Raw genomic sequence first — 20,295 nt, 5'->3', positions numbered from 1 at the left:
TGTTCTTCACATAGAGGAATACGTTCAAAATATTTTTAAATATACTGTATATTCCTATAGATATCTGTATATATCTATACCTAAATATAATAATTATTATTACCACAAAACCATCAGATAGACATATATATTACACACATAGAAAACCCAGCACTCACTTACAAGCTCTCAGCTAAGATTTAAAAGCAAAAATGGATAGGTTAGTTACCGCATCTGGCCAAATGGGACAAGCCCAGATACCTCGTCAAGGTCCTTTCCAATACCTGGGACCCTAAAACAGCCACACAATGCAAGCTCTCAAAGCCAAACAAACTGGGAACAAGGGAAGGGTGCACAGGCATATGTAATCACCCTAGACATATACAAAACACGGAAGGGAACTGCACTCTCATACCGGACCGGGTACACATCCCATGACCCTGCAACATGCTCAGCCCTGGGTGCCACTGGCACTCACAGGAAGCTGTGCTGTCCCCAGAGTCAGAGGCAGTTAACCCCAGATGGGTCTGGGTGCAAGAACCATAGGAGAATTACAAAACAAATTAATACGACACACAGAGAAAACCCAGCACTCACAAGCTCTCAGCTAAGATTTAAAAGCAAAAATGGAAAGGTTAGTTACCGCATCTGGCCATATGGGACAAGCCCAGGTACCTCGTCAAGGTCCTTTCCAATACCTGGGACCCTAAGACAGCCACACAATGCAAGCTCTCAAATCCAAACAAACTGGGAACAAGGGAAGGGTGCACAGGCATATGTAATCACCCTAGACATATACAAAACACGGAAGGGAACTGCACTCTCATACCGGACCGGGTACACATCCCATGACCCTGTAACATGCTCAGCCCTGGGTGCCACTGGCACCTCACAGGAAGCCGTGCTGTCCCCAGAGTCACAGGCAGTTAACCCCAGATGGGTCTGGGTGCAAGAACCATAGGAAAAATTACAAAACAAATTAATACAACACACAGAGAAAACCCAGCACTCACAAGCTCTCAGCTAAGATTTAAAAGCAAAAATGGAAAGGTAAGTTACCGCATATGGCCAAATGGGACAAGCCCAGGTACTTCGTCAAGGTCCTTTCCAATACCTGGAAATTTTCCCTATGGTTCTTGCACCAAGACCCATCTGGGGTTAACTGCCTGTGACTCTGGGGACAGCACAGCTTCCTGTGAGTGCCAGTGGCACCCAGGGCTGAGCATGTTGCAGGGTCATGGGATGTGTACCCGGTCCGGTATGAGAGTGCAGTTCCCTTCCATGTTTTGTATATGTCTAGGGTGATTACATATGCCTGTGCACCCTTCCCTTGTTCCCAGTTTGTTTGGATTTGAGAACTTGCATTGTGTGGCTGTTTTAGGGTCCCAGGTATTGGAAAGGACCTTGACGAGGTACCTGGGCTTGTCCCATTTGGCCAGATGCGGTAACTAACCTTTCCATTTTTGCTTTTAAATCTTAGCTGAGAGCTTGTAAATGAGTGCTGGGTTTTCTCTGTGTGTTGTATTCATTTGTTTTGTAATTTTCCCTATGATTCTTGCACCCAGACCCATCTGGTGTTAACTGCCTGTTACTCTGGGGACAGCACAGTTTTCCTGTGAGTGTCCAGTGGCACCCAGGGCTGAGCATGTTGCAGGGTCATGGGATTTGTACCCGGTCCGGTATGAGAGTGCAGTTCCCTTCCGTGTTTTGTGTATATATATATATATATATATATATATATATATATACACATTGGAACCCTTTGCAGTTAAGTAGATGAAAATAACATTGGAATGTGAAATATTAATATTTCTATGTCGGGTTAGTGCACTTGAGAATATAGGATTGGCTTTGTGCGCAATTCGGGTATTAGGTTTTTTCCACTTTATTTGCTCCATTGACCACTGTAAAGATCAAGATTTGTCTTTTGCAAGCATCTATTACTTTTAAAAGGTTCCTAATATTGTAATTAGCCTGTGCAAAATAGTAGAAATCTGTTCAGCGTTTTTCCATATCCATTTTTTTATTGTTCTATTTTTTTTTTATATAGCTGCATTGTCGATGTGTATTAGACCACATACCATTCATGTGTTGGTAATCATATTGTTGCCAACTGAAAACGCTATGATTTTAATGTGAATCTGAATTATTTGCATACATGCTGTCCATTTCCATTTACAGATTTTTACTCATTAAATTACAAAATGTAAATTGCCAGCAAGCATGAGGGATGGTAGTAATGATAAATAACTTGCCTATGATTCATGGTCTAACAAAAACATTTAGGGGCCTTAGTATGGTTTCAAGGTGTTGTCAAATTAGAAAATGTTACACCCTCAGATTTTCTTTAAAAACAGCAAAATGGTCCTTTCTACTAATCTAGTAAAATTAAATGGCTTTCGACGTGTGACACAAAACAGGAGGTATTGGTGTATATCCATTTGCAAATGAACAAAAACATTTTTAAATTCTGCATAAAATTGCCCGCAAACATATTATTATATTGTGATCTTAGTTAATCAAAATGGCCATATTCTACTTAACCAGTCACCAACTTACAAAGTGTCCCAGTGTTGCCTGGTCATAACACTACAATACTTTGCTTTTATGGGCTTCTCTCTTTGAATGATACTCCCTGTATATACAGTATATGATGTTGGTTCTGCCCATGCTTACTTATAGTGCTGTGAAACTCTTGTGCAATGAGATTTTAAGTGCAAAGCTGCACATGGTCTTCAGATTTTTAGGTGTTTCACAATATATAAAGATGGTTAAAATATTCTGTTGAAGGTAAATATCCCTTCAAATAAAGTGTTGCTATTTAATTTTCTTTTTTTTTGTACCTAGTGCGGGATTATTGCCATTGTTTATATTCCCTGCAAACATTGCTGAGCAATGCTTAAAGTTTTACTGGTTTGTTGTAACTCATTTCCTTTAATACAATACCACCTGCTGTGGAATGACATTGTGAGGCTCTCATTATTGCATAAGCAAATTCCAGTCTACTGGAATTTAACAATGAGGAATAGGTTTTGTGTTTGTTTTGAATTCAAACTTCCTATTCTCACAAGTCACACCACATTCCTTGACTTCCTGTTATTTGCCTCGGCATTTCAGACACATAGTAGTGCAAATCCAGTTTTTAAGTAATTATTGCTATCAATTAAGACAAGAATCTAAACATTATTATCTCACATATTTCCATTGTTAGATCAGCGGCCTGCGACTTGAAGGTTGTAGCTTTGATGGAATCCGTTTATCTGAAAATCAGCACGATTCTCCAAGCGTGTCAATGGTACCGCCTTGCTATATGGCCTGGATCCCACAGGTATTTAAGTATTGACAAGCACAAAGCTTCACTGGGCCAGTACATTCAATTTTATCCAGTCTAGACTATTTCTCATATTTTCTATAATCTTACTGTTATAAAGCTCATTTATATATATATATATATATATATATATATATATATATATATATATATATATATATATATATATATATATATATATATATAAAAACATACACAATATAAACATATATTTCACCATTAAAAAAAATTATATACAGAGGCTCAATAGGATATCTTTACTCAAAATCTTAAAGTAAAAAAAATTAGATCGGCCAGATAAGCGCATAATGTTACAAGTTTAAAGTAAACCTATAACTTTCAATTTGTAATATGAGTGGTATTTAATGCAGTCAAGATATTTAATGAAAGTATAGGTTGCACTAACTCTTCTCTGGTAAATGGGATTTCAACTTGCACACTAATATTAGCTCAGTCGAGCAATATTGCTTATCGAGTCCTGCGTTATCATTAGCAAGCCATTTGTAATCTGACCCTAATTATTTAAAAATTAGTACATTAACAATTGGGCTGTTATTAAAACCAAAAAAATGTTTTATTACTCTAGATAAATAATCCTTGTAGACCAGCCATCACCAAATAATAGTGTCTTCACACCACAATATTATAATATCCTTAAATTCCTAGTTGAATAGCAGCATTAAAAGGAGCAATGTGCTTAGGCAAGCAGCAGTGAAGATTTTATTTATTGCTGCTGCAGCAACATACTTTATAATGAGATTTTTCCTTCCATAAGGCAGGGAGAGTCCACAACTTCATTCCTTACTGTTGGGAAATTCAACACCTAGCCACCAGGAGGAGGCAAAGACACCCCAGCCAAAGGCTTAAATATCCCTCCCACTTCCCCTATTCCCCAGTAATTATTTGCCTTTCGTCACTATAGGAGGTGTCAGAGAAGTGTCGGAAGATTTTTGGATAGTCCTGTAATGGGTATGTTCCCTTCAAAAAAGGACTGGAGTTTTAAGTAATCATGTCAACATCTCAGTGAGAGTATTGATGAAAGTCAGAGTCTGGAGATGCAGGGAAAGTTTTTCTGAGAACCCATCCAGACTGTCGCCTAACAGCTCCTGAGCAATCAGTGTTGACGAGTTTCACTGCTTGTTGTTACACACTCAAGTCCATGTCAGAAGCGTTGCTGCAAGACTCACACTTGAGAGGCTGTGCCTGTTCCACAGCATGGATCCTGGAGGTAAGACCATTTATATTTACACTTTTGCTATACAGGGTCAAAATGTGACTCCTTTATGCCTCGATAGGATCAAGGGTTAGTATCTCCTTCAGGGATATTATTTGAACAGATAGGGGTTATTTATAACTGCTTTAATGTGAGAAATATTTTGGGCTCAAAGACTGTCTGCTTTTGGCTTGGAACAAACAGGTTTTATTTTCGTTTTTGAGTGTTGTGCAGCTCATAACAGCTTAGCGCCTTTTTCATAGCAGGGGAAGTCCTGTCCTACGCTCCACGTGACCGGGTGCGGTCTTTTCATTTCCAACGATTCTGCTGCGGACATCACTCCTAAGGAGAGCATTCTCACTGTTAGCTGTCTGGGTCTAGGAGGTAATGAGTGCCCCAGCCATTGGGATTATAAAGGTTCCGTTTTTTTAATAAAAGTATTTACTTTTTGTCTGTCCTTCTGTGAATATATCTTAGCTATGGAGGACTCTGATACTGCATTAGAAGGATCCGTTCCTTCTGTTCTGATTATTAATTCCTGTTTATATTGTGAGGAAGCCGTGGTTTGCCCGCCTGCTCAATTTTGTTCCATTTGCCTAAGCACTGTTCTGAAGTCTAAGAAGGGAGACAAGCCTGCTAATACTCATAGCACTATTAGCCCCTCTGAGCTGTCTACCTCTCAGGAATCTGGATCCCACGAGATTACTACCCTTTCTACCCTAACCGCTCCACATGCAGTTCCCCACGGTCCAACTAATCTTCCATCTGGAGGGGGCCTTTATCTGGCAGACTTTACCACGCAGTTACAATCAGCAGTCTCTGCCACTCTGAGTGCCTTACCTCGTTCTAGCAAATGCAAGAGAAAGGTTAAACATAGTTCTCCTGACCTAGAGTCATCTAAATATTTTTCAGATTTAGCTACTATGTCCCAGCTATCCGAGGATGAGTTAACCTCTGTAGCTTCAGAGGGTGAACTTTCTGAGTCGGAGACTTCCGTTTGTAAACCTCCTTCAGTGGAGGAACCCTCCTTTAGATTTAAAATTGAACATCTGCATTTTTTATTAAAGGAGGTTCTGTCTACGCTAGAGGTTCCAGAGGCTACTGTCCCTAAGGAACCTAAGATCCCTAAATTAGACCGGGTTTATGAAGACAGGAAGATCCCTCTGACTTTTCCTGTGCCAATTAAGATGGCGAACATTATTAGTAACGAATGGAAAAGAATAGGAACTTATTTTTCCCCCTTGTCTACTTTTTAAAAATTATTCCAGGTCCCTGACTCTCAATTAGATTTGTGGGGCTCCATCCCTAAGGTGGATGGTGCTATTTGTATGCTGGCTAAGCGTACTACTTTCTCTTCCTTTCAAGGGGAATTTATTAGGTCCAGGGATGGATTCTATTATTTCTACGGTTACCAGAGGGAAAGGTGCCTTCCTACCGCAGGATAAGAAAAATAGGCCTAAGGGACAGCAATTGTCTAATTTTCATTCCTTTTGTTCTGACAAATCACAAGGACAGCAATCCTCATCCAAGTCTGAGCAGCCCAAGAGTACTTGGAAGCCGGCTCAGTCCTGGAATAAGTCCAAACAGACTAAGAAGCCCGCCGAGAACAAATCGGCATGAAGGGGCAACCCCCGATTCGGGATCGGATCGAGCAGGGGGCAGACTGTCTCTTTTTTCACTTGGTTCCTGGATGTACAGGATCCTTGGATCCTGGAGGTTGTATCTCAAGGATACAGGATAGGATTCAAGTCTCATCCACCCAGAACATATTCCTACTCTCCAGTCTGTCTACAAAAAGTGGACTGCTTTCTTAGGTTGCGTATGGGATCTCTCCTCTCTAGGAGTAATTGTCCTGGTACCTTCAGCAGAAAGAAATTTGGGGTTTTATTCAAACCTTTTCGTGGTTCCAAAGAAGGAGGGAACTTTTCGTCCAATTCTGGACCTAAAGTGCCTAAACAAGTTTCTGAGTGTTCCCTTTTTCAAGATGAAGACAATACGGTCTATCCTTCTTCTGGTTCAGGAAGGACAGTTTATGACCACAATAGGCCTGAAGGATGCATACCTCCACATCCAGATACACCACAGGGAACATTTTCAGTTTCTGATATTTGCCTTTCTGGACAAGCACTTCCAGTTCATAGCTCTTCCGTTTGGCCTAGCTACTGCTACAAGGATATTTTCGAAGCTTCAGGGGGCTCTTCTAGCCGTTGCCAGAACACAAGGTATTGCAATAGCGCCTTACCTGGACGATATCTTGGTACAGGCACCATCTTTTCGTCTAGCGGAAAAACATTCAGAGTCCCTTCTCAATCTTCTTCGATCACATGGATGGAAGATAAAAAGTTCTCTTACTCCAAGTACAAGGGTAAATTTCCTGGGAACAATAATAGACTCCATATCCATGAGAATATTCCTCCCAGATCAAAGACATTGCAAGCTATCTTTTGCATGTCTTGCCCTCCAGGCCTCCTTGAGACCCTCAGTGGCTCAGTGTATGGAGGTGATCGGACTCATGGTGTCCCGTATGGACATCATTCTTTTTGCCAGATTTCATCTCCGACCCTTGCAACTATACATGCTGAGACAATGGAATAGCGACTATTCTGATCAGTCTCAACAAATCGTGCTGGACAACCTGTTGAGAGACTCGCTCTCTTGGTGGCTCTGTCCAGATCATCTGTCCCAAGGCACGTGCTTCTTGAGACCGTCTTGGGAGATTGTGACTACAGATGCAAGCCTTTCCAGCTGGAGATACGTTTGGGGTGCCAAGAAGGCACAAGGTATGTGGACTCAGGAGAAGTCCTCCCTTCCGATCAATATTTTGGAACTCTGGGCAATCTTCAATGCCTTGAAGGCTTGGTCCCTTCTGGGTTCATCCCAGTTTATCAGATTCCAACCAGACAATATAACCTTGGTTGCCTACATCAACCATCAGGGGGGAACGAGAAGTTAATTGGTGATGAGAGAAGCATCACAGATACTAGAGTGGGCGGAGACTCACAGATGTACGCTGTCAGCGATCCACATTCCGGGTATGGACAACTGGGAAAACAAATGTGAAAACAAATAGTCACCAGCACTGCTTAGTAACTTATAAAACTTTTATTGAAGATACATAAAAGGTGACGTTTCAGGCTTAACCCTTTAGTCATGCTAAAGATACATACACATTATAATGGTCTTTTAAACACAATTCTTGGCGCCAAAACTGTCCACTAAAGGACTTTGGGCTCCATCTAGTGGTCATTTCATACATATAGCATTTCAAAGTATTTCAAAGAGTATGTAGCTGCTAAAAACAATATATCAAACCTATACAATATGACAGTAATGGGATACACTGTTATTCTATTTATTCGATTCCTACTTTATATGAACTTTTTCCTTGTATCATTACAAGATATGAATAGATTAATCTCTCATCTCTCATCTATAATTTAAAGAAGAAAAAATAAATACATAGGTAAATTACATGTGAGGAGCTCCAAATATTTTGATGAAAACAGGTGGGATTTTAGATATATAATAAATATAAATGATATATGGTCAAACGCATAAGTCAAAAGTAATAAATGTAAAGGAACTAATAAAAAGAAACAAGACAGATCAAAGTCTCTGTTAAGGCCCTTAGGTATGAGGGTCTCTAACTTGTGGATCCACCACATTTCTTTCTCTTTTAATAATTTTTCCCTATCCATTCCATTTCTAGGTGCCTTGATTTGCTCTATGATCTGCCACCTCAGTTGGCTTATGTGACCATGTTCCAAAAAATATTTTGACAAAGGGGCCTCTAGATTTTTTCTCCTTATGTTGGAGCGGTGTTGACTCAACCGCTCCCTGACTTTTTGAGTGGTCTCCCCTAAGTAAAAAAGGAAACAAGGACATTTAATTAGGTATATCACAAAGGTGCTATCGCAAGTGTAAAACCCCTCAATATTAAGTCGTCTCCCACTATGTAGATGAAAACAAAACATTTTTTGTTGTCAAAACATTTTTTGGAACATGGTCAAAGCATAAGCCAACTGAGGTGGCAGATCAAAGAGCAAATGGTCTCTCCACCCTGAGGTGTTTGCAGAGATATGCAGCGAGTGGAGGACGCCAGAGATAGATCTCATGGCATCCCGCCTCAATACCAAGCTACCCAAGTACGAGTCGAGGCCAAGGGATCCTCAGGCTGAATTGATAGATGCCCTATCACTACCATGGAGGTTCAGATTCATATATATGTATCCTTTTCCTCCATTACCGCTTCTCCCTCCTGTGGTGGCTCGCATCAAGCAGGAGCGAGCATCAGTGATTATGATTACTCCATCATGGCCGCGAAGGACATGGTTTGCGGATCTGGTGGGGATGTCCTTATCTCCTATGTGGAGGTTACCTTGTCGGAGAGATCTGCTGATACAGGGTCCCTTAGTTCATCAAAATCTAGATTCTCTGAGGCTGACTGTGTGGAGATTAAATGCTTAGTCTTAGCAAAGAGAGGGTTCTCTGAGAGTGTTATCGACACTCTGGTTCAAGCTCATAAGCCAGTTACTCGTCGTATTTACCAAGTGTGTAGGACTTACTTGTACTGGTGTGAAGAGTGTGGCTTTTCCTGGCATAGGGTCAGGGTTGCCAGAATTTTATCTTTTCTCCAGGATGGACTGGAGAAGGGTCTATCTGCTAGTTCCCTGAAGGGACAGATATCAGCTCTGTTGGTGTTACTGCACATGATGAGATTGGCTGAGCTTCCAGATGTGCAGTCCTTTGTTAAGGCTCTGACTAGGATCAGACCTGTGTTTAGATCTCGGGCGCCTTGGAGCCTAAATCTTGTTCTTAGTGTTTTGCAGCAGGCTCCGTTTGAGCCTATGCATACTGTTGCCATTAAATTGTTATCTTGGAAGGTTCTTTTTTTGCTGGCTATTGCGTCTGCGAGCAGAACTTCTGAGATTTCTGCTTTACAATGTGACTCCCCTTATCTTGTTTTCCATGCTGATAAGGCGGTTTTACGTGCTAAATTAGGGTTCCTCCCTAAGGTGGTGTCAGACCGTAACATTAATTAAGAAATTGTTGTTCCTTCCTTGTGTCCTAATCAGCGAAGGAACGCTTGCTTCACAATCTGAATGTGGTTTGTGCCTTGAAGTTCTTTCTTCAGGCTACTAAGGAATTCAGACAATCTTCCTCTTTGTCATCTATACGGGGAAGCGTAAGGGGCAGAAGGCTACTATGACTTCCCTATCTTTCTGGTTGAGGAGTGTCATCCGCTTAGCTTATTAGACAGGGGGGTGACAGCCTCCTGAGAGGATTACGGCTCATTCCACTAGAGCAGTGGCTTCCTCCTGGGCTTTTAAGAATGAAGCCTCTATGGATGAGATTTGTAAGGCGGCTACCTGGTCCTCCTTACACACTTTTTCTAAATTTACAAGTTTGATTTGTTTTGGGAGAAAAGTTTTGCAGGCTGTGGTGCCCTCAGAATAGGGTTCGCTTCTTTTTTTGTTCCCTCCCGTTATTCATTCAGTGTCCTCTGGAGCTTGGGTATAGTTTTCCTAACAGTAAGGAATGAAGTTTTCGACTCTCCCTGCCTTATGGAAGGAAAACATAATTTATGCTTACCAGATAAATTCCTTTCCTTCCTAGCAGGGAGAGTCCTTGACCCCGCCCGTAATTTATTTTTTTGATGGGCGGCTCCCTTTTTTATATTATTTCTAAAGGCACCTTTATACCCTGATGTTTCTCCTTCTTTTCTTTGTTCCCTCGGCAGAATGACTGGGGGATAGGGAAAGTGGAAGGGAAATTTAAGCCTTTGGCTAGGGTGTCTTTGCCTCCTCCTGGTGGCCAGGTGTTGTATTTCCAAACAGTAAGGAATTAAGTTGTGGACTCTCCCTGCCAGGAAGGAAAGGAATTTATCTGGTAAGCATAAATTATGTTTTTTTTAATCCACAGTATATATTGATACTCTATTATTTTAGTTTGTAAAATAATTAAACATAACTATTTAGCAATGTAAAAATCTTAAAATCAATGCTTATCCAATGCCATAAATACGTTTTCACTAAACATGACATTTGTTATTCTAGGAAGGGTCTTAAGGTTTTGTTTTTTTCTCTGACCAGTGTAACTCAAAAAACAGATCCAAAGCTAAGAACAGAACAAAATGTTAAAAATATTTTTTCAGTTTAGAGTTAGAAAATTCATATTCTCCAATACTTTTTTCATAGATGATAATTTGATTTGTGATTACAATTTTCTTTCTTATTTTTTTAAACCAAATTGGGTAACTAGTTCCTCCCATTACATTTAAGATAGTACAGAAACATGTTTTAGAAAACTATTGATTTAACTAACCATATTTTGGTTATGCTTGATAAAAATTGCATTGCCTTTGTCTTCTTATAAACTAAATTCTATTATTTAAACATTTAGGGGTCGATCACAATCTACCAGCTGAGGCCTTTTTGGCCTATTGACACGGTCACAATATCGAATTTTCAGCTCTTTCTCTCACCGTGAACATGTTTTTGGTTCCTCCCTAAAAGCCCTATTTTTGCTATGGGGCTGAAAAAAATATATACAATTGGCATACAGATAGTTTTGCAGTTGTGCGGACGGAAACAGATTGCAATAGGTTTCTTTGAAAGTTATAATTGTGCAATCCTATTTTAAAACTAAATTAAATATGTCAATATTAAAATTAAAAAAAAACACCATTTGTAGATGTTGGGGTCCTGATGTGACTATTGAATTAATTCCATTATGCCTAGATACATATGACATTCATATGGTTTAGTCTTGTGGATGGATTCAGATTGCAATAGGTTAATGCCAACAAAGGAGTTACTTCAATAGTCCTTTACCGTAACCTTAAAAGCTTCAATTTGACTATTATATCAGTCAGTTTTGGGTGACCTCCCAATATCTATTTTGGGAACAGATATTTAACACACAAAAGGCCTTTTCCAAAACTTTTTTTATTATTATTATCTGTTATTTGTATAGCCCCAACAGATTCCGCAGCTCTGTTGAAAAGTCATTCACAGTTACAGGCTTTTAACAAACAAACCATTTTTACATTATGATCACCCAAGAAACTGGATGGCCAATTGGAAAGCAAAAAGCCAAATATGGAGCAAATTGCTGATAGATTATAATCGACCCCTTAATATAAATTTCTTATATTTGTATGATACACTTAAAAAAAATATATAAATATAATAATCCAAAGCCCAATATTGGAGTTAAATATAATATTAATTTCTTTCTAATGACACGATGAGTCCACAGATTATCTAATTACTATTGGGAATATCACTCCTACCCAACAGGAGGCGGCAAAGATCACCACAGCAAAGCTGTTAAATATCACCTCCCTTCCCTCCAACCCCAGTCATTCTCTTTACCTACGTTAAAGCAAGGAAGTGGTAAAGTTAGGTGTTGGAAAGAAGATTCTTCAAGCAAGATTTTATTATTTTTCAGCAGGGCAAGATTGTTCTGCTTTGTCCTAGGGTGTAGCCGTAGTCTATATCAGTCTCTTCAGTAGAGCAGTGGTGGCTTTCAAGCAATGGGAACTTGTGGGTACAATCCTCACTGTGCCTCCCATGTAGTTAAAGGGACACTGAACCCAAATTTTTTCTTTCATGATTCAGATAGATCAAGACATTTTAAGCAACTTTCTAATTTACTCCTATTATCAAATTTTCTTCATTCTCTAGGTATCTTTATTTGAAATGCAAGAATGTAAGTTTAGATGCCGGCCCACCTGGGTTGTTCTTGCTGATTGGTGGATAAATTCATCCACCAATAAAAAAGTGCTGTCCAGGGTTCTGAACCAAAAAAAAAACTTTTTCAAATAAAGATAGCAAGAGAACGAAGAAAAATTGATAATAGGAGTAAATTAGAACGTTGCTAAAAATTGCATACTCTATCTGAATCCCGAAAGAAAAAATTTGGGTTCAGTGTCCCTTTAATGCTGCCCTAATACTGAAAGCTTGAGTAAAATTACTCAGTCTTTATCTCTTTTTAACAGTTTCATGTGAGGAAGAAGACCTCTCAAACCTAGTGAGCTGCCTTGCATCTCTATGAGGTAAGTGCTGAGTTTATTTTTTCTGGGCTAAATGCAGGAAAAATTGGGCACTTTATTTCCATTAATATTGGGACACAGGAATTTCTCCTATATGTTTGGGGGAACATATACAGGAAAGGCAGTATTTGTTATGACAGGCACTGGGGCTGAGGAGTTTTGCCGACTGGTAGGTTAATTTTTTAGATGCCCACGATGGGCGGGGCTAGCTGAGACGGCAATTGCTTTTCGCGCCTTATTTTCTCCTTCACTTCCTGATCGGAGGAGTGACTAGATCTGTTGCAGAGTTCGGATGCAGGGAAGCGCAAGATAAACGCTTATACAGCGTTGTTAGACCGGACAGCTTTTCACTGTGCGTCAAGACGAGTTCCGGATTGCTTCTACTAAAGGGAAAGCAGGGATTTTCTGAGTCTGTCATTGAGATGATTCAGGCTCGTAAGCCTGTTACCAGGAAGATTTACTACAAGATATGGCGTAAATATCTGTATTGGTGTGAATCCAGAGGCTACTCTTGGAGTAGAGTTCGGATTCCTAGAATTCTGGCCTTTCTCCAAGAAGGTTTTGGAGAAAGGTTTGTCTGCCAGTTCCTTGAAGGGTTAAATATCTGCCTTGTCTGTTTTGTTACACAAACGTCTGGCGGATGTTCCAGACGGGCAATCGTTCTGTCAGGCCTTGGTCAGAATCAGGTCTGTGTTCAAACCTGTTACTCCTCCCTGGAGTCTTAACCTTGTTCATAGAGTTCTTCAGCAGGCTCCGTTTGAGCTTATGCATTCCTTAGATATTGAAATGTTATCTTGGAAGGTTTTGTTTCTTGTTGCTATTTCGTCTGCTCGTAGAGTTTCAGAGCTCTCGGCGTTGCAGTTTGAATCTCCTTACCTTGTTTTTCATTCGGATAAGTTAGTTTTGTGTACTAGATTAGGGTTTCTCCCTAAAGTGGTTTCGGATAGGAACGTTAATCAGGAGATTGTTGTTCCTTCTTTATGTCCTAACCCATCTTCTCATAAAGAACGTCTGCTGCACAACCTAGACGGGGTGCATGCGTTAAAATTCTTTCTACAGGCGATTAAGGATTTTCCTGGGCATTCAAAAATGAAGCTTCTGTGGAGCAAATTTGCAAGGCTGCAACTTGGTCCTCTCTTCACACTTTTTCTAAATTCTATAAATTTGATACTTTTGCCTCAGCTGAGGCTTCTTTTGGGAGAAAGGTTCTTTAAGCAGTGGTGCCTTCGGTTTAGGTTCCCTGTCTTGTCCCTCCTGTATCATCTGTGTCCTCTAGCTTGGGTATTGATTCCCAATAGTAATTAGATGATCCGGGGACTCATTGTGTCATTAGAAAGAAAACAAAATTTATTTCATGTAATTAGCAAGAGTCCATGAGCTAGTGACGTATGGGATATACATTCCTACCAGGAGGGGCAAAGTTTCCCAAACCTCAAAATGCCTATAAATACACCCCTTACCACACCCACAAATCAGTTTTTACAAACTTTGCCTCCTATGGAGATGGTGAAGTAAGTTTGTGCTAGATTCTACGTTGATATGCGCTCCGCAGCAGGTTGGAGCCCGGTTTTCCTCTCAGCGTGCAGTGAATGTCAGAGGGATGTGAGGAGAGTATTGCCTATTTGAATTCAATGATCTCCTTCTACGGGGTCTATTTCATAGGTTCTCTGTTATCGGTCGTAGAGATTCATCTCTTACCTCCCTTTTCAGATCGACGATATACTCTTATACCATTACCTCTACTGATTCTCGTTTCAGTACTGGTTTGGCTTTCTACTACATGTAGATGAGTGTCCTGGGGTAAGTAAGTCTTATTTTCTGTGACACTCTAAGCTATGGTTGGGCACTTTTATATAAAGTTCTAAATATATGTGTTCAAACATTTATTTGCCTTGACTCAGGATGTTCAACGTTCCTTATTGCAGACAGTCAGTTTCATATTTGGGATAATGCATATGAATAAATCAATTTTTTTCTTACCTTAAAATTTGACTTTTTTCCCTGTGGGCTGTTAGGCTCGCGGGGGCTGAAAATGCTTCATTTTATTGCGTCATTCTTGGCGCTGACTTTTTTGGCGCAAAAAATGATTTTCTGTTTCCGGCGTCATACGTGTCGCCGGAAGTTGCATCATTTTTTGACGTTTTTTTGCGCCAAAAGTGTCGGCGTTCCGGATGTGGCGTCATTTTTGGCGCCAAAAGCATTTAAGCGCCAAATAATGTGGGTGTTTTTTTTTTGGCGCTAAAAAATATGGGCGTCATTTTTGTCTCCACATTATTTAAGTCTCATTATTTATTGCTTCTGGTTGCTAGAAGCTTGTTCACTGGCATTTTTTCCCATTCCTGAAACTGTCATTTAAGGAATTTGATCAATTTTGCTTTATATGTTGTTTTTTCTATTACATATTGCAAGATGTCCCAGATTGACCCTGAGTCAGAAGATACTTCTGGAAAGTCGCTGCCTGGTGCTGGATCTACCAAAGTTAAGTGTATCTGCTGTAAACTTGTGGTATCTGTTCCTCCAGCTGTTGTTTAATGCAGATAATATTTCCTTTAGTAATGTTACATTACCTGTTGCTGTTCCATCAACATCTAATACTCAGAGTGTTCCTGTTAACATAAGAGATTTTGTTTCTAAATCCATTAAGAAGGCTATGGGCTCCATGTACTAAGAGGCGGGCGGACAGCTTCTTAACTCGCGAAGCTGTCCGCCCGCCTCCGCTACACACGGGCAGAAGATCTATTGATCCGCTTGCCCGTATGTATCATTACACACTCAGCGGAGTGTGTAATGCCCACCCCTTCAGTCGCGTGACCAATCACGCGACTGAAGGGGCTGTCAATCACCAAGAGCGAGTGAGCTCTCGGTGATTTTACTTCGCCACCTAAGAGGTGGCGTAGGGTGTAGGAAGCAGCGGTCTAATGACCGCTGCTTCTTACATTGCGGGAAGCAGGCTCGCATATGCGAACCTGCCCTGCAAAGGCTCCGGAGCAGCTTTCGCTGCTTCGTACATGGAGCCCTATGTCTGTTATTCCTCCTTCTAGTAAACGTAAAAGGTCTTTTAAAACTTCTCATTTTTCAGATGAATTTTTAAATGAACATCATTATTCTGATTCTGATAAAGATTCCTCTGGTTCAGAGGATTCTGTTTCAGAGATTGATGCTGATAAATCTTCATATTTATTCAAAATGGAATTTATAGGTTCTTTACTTAAAGAAGTCTTAATTGCATTAGAAATAGAGGATTCAGGTCCTCTTGATACTAAATCTAAACATTTAAATAAGGTTTTTAAATCTCCTGTAGTTATTCCAGAAGTTGTTCCTGTCCCTGATGCTATTTCTGAAGTAATCTCCAGGGAATGGAATAATTTGGGTAATTCATTTACTCCTTCTAAACGTTTTAAGCAATTATATCCTGTGCCATCTGACAGATTAGAGTTTTGGGACAAAATCCCTAAGGTTGATGGGGCTATCTCCACTCTTGCTAAACGTACTACTATTCCTACGGCAGATAGTACTTCCTTTAAGGATCCTTTAGATAGGAAAATTGAATCCTTTCTAAGAAAAGCTTACTTATGTTCAGGTAATCTTCTTAGACCTGCTATATCTTTAGCGGATGTTTTTGCAGCTTCAACTTTTTGGTTAGAAGCTTTAGCGCAACAAGTAACCAATCATAATTCTCATAGCATTGTTAATCTTCTTCAACATGCTAATAACTTTATTTGTGATGCCATCTTTGATACCATTAGAGTTGATGTCAGGTATATGTCTCTAGCTATTTTAGCTAGAAGAGCTTTATGGCTTAAAACTTGGAATGCTGATATGTCTTCTAAGTCAACTTTGCTTTCCCTTTCTTTCCAGGGTAATAAATTATTTGGTTCTCAGTTGGATTCTATTATCTCAACTGTTACTGGAGCGAAAGGAACTTTTTTACCACAGGATAAAAAAATCTAGAGGTAAATTTAGGTCTAATAATCGTTTTCGTTCCTTTCGTCACAACAAGAAACAAAAGCCTGATCCTTCACCCACAGGAGCGGTATCAGTTTGGAAACCATCTCCAGTCTGGAATAAATCCAAGCCTTTTAGAAAACCAAAGCCAGCTCCCAAATCCACATGAAGGTGCGGCCCTCATTCCAGTCCAGCTGGTAGGGGGCAGATTACGATTTTTCAAAGAGATTTGGATCAATTCAATTCACAATCTTTGGATTCAGAACATTGTTTCAGAAGGGTACAGAATTGGCTTCAAGATAAGGCCTCCTGCAAAGAGATTTTTTCTTTCCCGTGTCCCAGTAAACCCAGCGAAGGCTCAAGCATTTCTGAAATGTGTTTCAGATCTAGAGTTGGCTGGAGTAATTATGCCAGTTCCAGTTCTGGAACAGGGGCTGGGGTTTTATTCAAATCTCTTCATTGTACCAAAGAAGGAGAATTCCTTCAGACCAGTTCTGGATCTAAAAATATTGAATCGTTATGTAAGGATACCAACATTCAAAATGGTAACTATAAGGACTATCCTGCCTTTTGTTCAGCAAGGGCATTATATGTCCACAATAGATTTACAGGATGCATATCTGCATATTCCGATTCATCCAGATCACTATCAGTTTCTGAGATTCTCTTTCCTAGACAAGCATTACCAGTTTGTGGCTCTGCCGTTTGACCTAGCAACAGCTCCAAGAATTTTTACAAAGGTTCTCGGTGCCCTTCTGTCTGTAATTAGAGAACAGGGTATTGTGGTATTTCCTTATTTGGACGATATCTTGGTACTTGCTCAGTCTTCACATTTAGCAGAATCTCATACAAATCGACTTGTGTTGTTTCTTCGAGATCATGGTTGGAGGATCAATTTACCGAAAAGTTCATTGATGGTAGATTGAACGCTTGATTCTTAGTCAAAGAGGTTTATCTGACTGTGTGATTAATACTATGTTACAGGCTCGTAAATCTGTATCTAGGAAGATATATTATCGAGTCTGGAAGACTTATATTTCTTGGTGTCTTTCTCCTCATTTTTCCTGGCATTCTTTTAGAATTCCGAGAATTTTACAGTTTCTTCAGGATGGTTTGGATAAAGGTTTGTCTGCAAGTTCCTTGAAAGGACAAATCTCTGCTCTTTCTGTTCTTTTTCACAGAAAGATTGCTAATCTTTCTGATATTCATTGTTTTGTACAAGCTTTGGTTCGTATAAAACCTGTTATTAAGTCAATTTCTCCTCCTTGGAGTTTGAATTTGGTTCTGGGGGCTCTTCAAGCTCCTCCGTTTGAACCTATGCATTCATTGGACATTAAATTACTTTCTTGGAAAGTTTTGTTTCTTTTGGCCATCTCTTCTGCTAAAAGAGTTTCTGAATTATCTGCTCTTTCTTGTGAGTCCTCTTTTCTGATTTTTCATCAGGATAAGGCGGTGTTGCAAACTTCTTTTAAATTTTTACCTAAGGTTGTGAATTCTAACAACATTAGCAGAGAAATTGTGGTTCCTTCATTATGTCCTAATCCTAAGAATTCTAAGGAGAGATCATTGCATTCTTTGTATGTAGTTAGAGCTTTGAAATATTATGTTGAGGCTACTAAGAATTTCCGAAAGACTTCTAGTCTATTTGTTATCTTTTCCGGTTCTAGGAAAGGTCAGAAGGCCTCTGCCATTTCTTTGGCATCTTGGTTGAAATCTTTAATTCATCATGCTTATGTCGAGTCGGGTAAAACTCCGCCTCAAAGGATTACAGCTCATTCTACTAGGCCAGTTTCTACTTCCTGGGCATTTAGGAATGAAGCTTCGGTTGATCAGATTTGCAAAGCAGCAACTTGGTCTTCTTTGCATACTTTTACTAAATTCTACCATTTTGATGTGTTTTCTTCTTCTGAAGCAGTTTTTGGTAGAAAAGTACTTCAGGCAGCTGTTTCAGTTTGATTCTTCTGCTTATAATTTCAGTTTTTTTCATTATAAGATTTAAACTTTATTTTGGGTGTGGATTATTTTCAGCGGAATTGGCTGTCTTTATTTTATCCCTCCCTCTCTAGTGACTCTTGCGTGGAAGATCCACATCTTGGGTAGTCATTATCCCATACGTCACTAGCTCATGGACTCTTGCTAATTACATGAAAGAAAACATAATTTATGTAAGAACTTACCTGATAAATTCATTTCTTTCATATTAGCAAGAGTCCATGAGGCCCACCCTTTTTTGTGGTGGTTATGATTTTTTGTATAAAGCACAATTATTCCAATTCCTTATTTTTTATGCTTTCTCACTTTTGTCTTATCACCCCACTTCTTGGCTATGCGTTAAACTGATTTGTGGGTGTGGTGAGGGGTGTATTTATAGGCATTTTGAGGTTTGGGAAACTTTGCCCCTCCTGGTAGGAATGTATATCCCATACGTCACTAGCTCATGGACTCTTGCTAATATGAAAGAAATGAATTTATCAGGTAAGTTCTTACATAAATTATGTTTTATGCTTACCTGATAAATGTCTTTCTTGACACAATGAGTCCACGGCCCGCCCTGTTTTTAAGACAAGCTTTTTTTTCATACTATACAAACCTCAGACACACCTGCACCTTGTTGCTTCCTTTCTCTCCTTTTACTTCGGTCGAATGACTGGGGTTGGAGGGAAGGGAGATGATTTTTAAAAGCTTTGCTGTGGTGCTCTTTGCAGCCTCCTGCTGGATCCGTGGACTCATCATGTCAAGAAAGAAAGAAATGTATCAGGTAAGCATAAATTTTGTTTTTATTGTGTTGCTTAGTATTTTAGAATTATCAACCCCCTGTCTTTTGGTTAATCGTGTTTTTGCAATGTTTTACATATGTAATTTATTTATTTATTTTTGTGTTTTTTGTCAAAAGCAATCAGGTGGCACATATTCCCCAGGTGAATGCATTTCGTTACCAGTGTATACCAGTGCAGAGAGGGATCGTGTAGTCACCAATATTGATGTGCCCTGCGGTGAAAATCAGAACCGGTGGATTCAGTGTGGAGCGGCATTGTTCCTAAAAACCCAATAGTTAAATATTATTTTGTATAATGTTATTATTGTAGAGATACAAGTACTATATGTAAAGGTATGACTTACTGTAATTTGCATTCTTATTATTTATTTTGAATTCATTGCAATTTGTATGGTGTCTCTTTGGAACAAATAAAATAACTTTTTATGACTTACACAGTTTTTCACTGATTTATATGTAATTACAGATTTATTAGAGTGACGTGAACATCTCGTACAAGTTTACATAAAGTGTTAGATGACCAAAAGAACAAATAATTGAAATAATACATTTTGTATTGTCATTGTAATTACTACAATGGAAAATTTAAAATTGTCTGTTATCACAAATTCCAACATTGGTTGTTATCCCATTCAGATGCATATATTTACACAAAATCTTTCAATTAGGGTTGACCAAGGATTAAAAAAAAAATGTTTATTGTATTCATTTACAATGCAACTTTTAAACATTTTCTAAAAATACCCAATCTATTTTTCTTTTCACCAATTTTGGACTCATTCTTAAAGCCATAACACAATCGTTTCAAAACCTATACATTTATATTTCACCATGTTTTATTCTTGCTTCTTTTGAGGTCAGGGAACTCCTGTCCCATCTAAAGTTTTTTAATTTCTCTACCCCTGAACACTACCAAAACATACTCATTCAGTCATGTAGTATTCTACTCCCAGCAGCTGGAAATATTTCTTCATATGATAATTATTTGCAAATTT

The 20,295-nt window shown here is 39.3% G+C and overlaps 1 protein-coding gene across 1 annotated transcript in view; it reads left to right on the top strand.

The window, feature by feature from the left end:
• The window catches only part of DYNC2H1 (dynein cytoplasmic 2 heavy chain 1), a 1,178,830-nt gene extending 1,159,097 nt beyond the window's left edge, over window positions 1-19,733 (top strand). Inside the window, exons 86-87 of the mRNA XM_053705582.1 lie at window positions 3,191-3,307; window positions 19,418-19,733. Of these exons, the coding sequence (XP_053561557.1) occupies window positions 3,191-3,307; window positions 19,418-19,576 (276 nt within the window). The 3' untranslated portion in view covers window positions 19,577-19,733. The remainder of the gene's footprint in view (window positions 1-3,190; window positions 3,308-19,417) is intronic.
• Window positions 19,734-20,295: the final 562 nt, after the last annotated feature.

This window comes from Bombina bombina, chromosome 3 (assembly GCF_027579735.1).
Source record: "Bombina bombina isolate aBomBom1 chromosome 3, aBomBom1.pri, whole genome shotgun sequence".
NCBI lineage: Eukaryota > Metazoa > Chordata > Amphibia > Anura > Bombinatoridae > Bombina > Bombina bombina.
The sequence above is the reverse complement of the archived record's forward strand: the minus strand, read 5'-3'. Positions and strand labels throughout refer to the sequence as shown.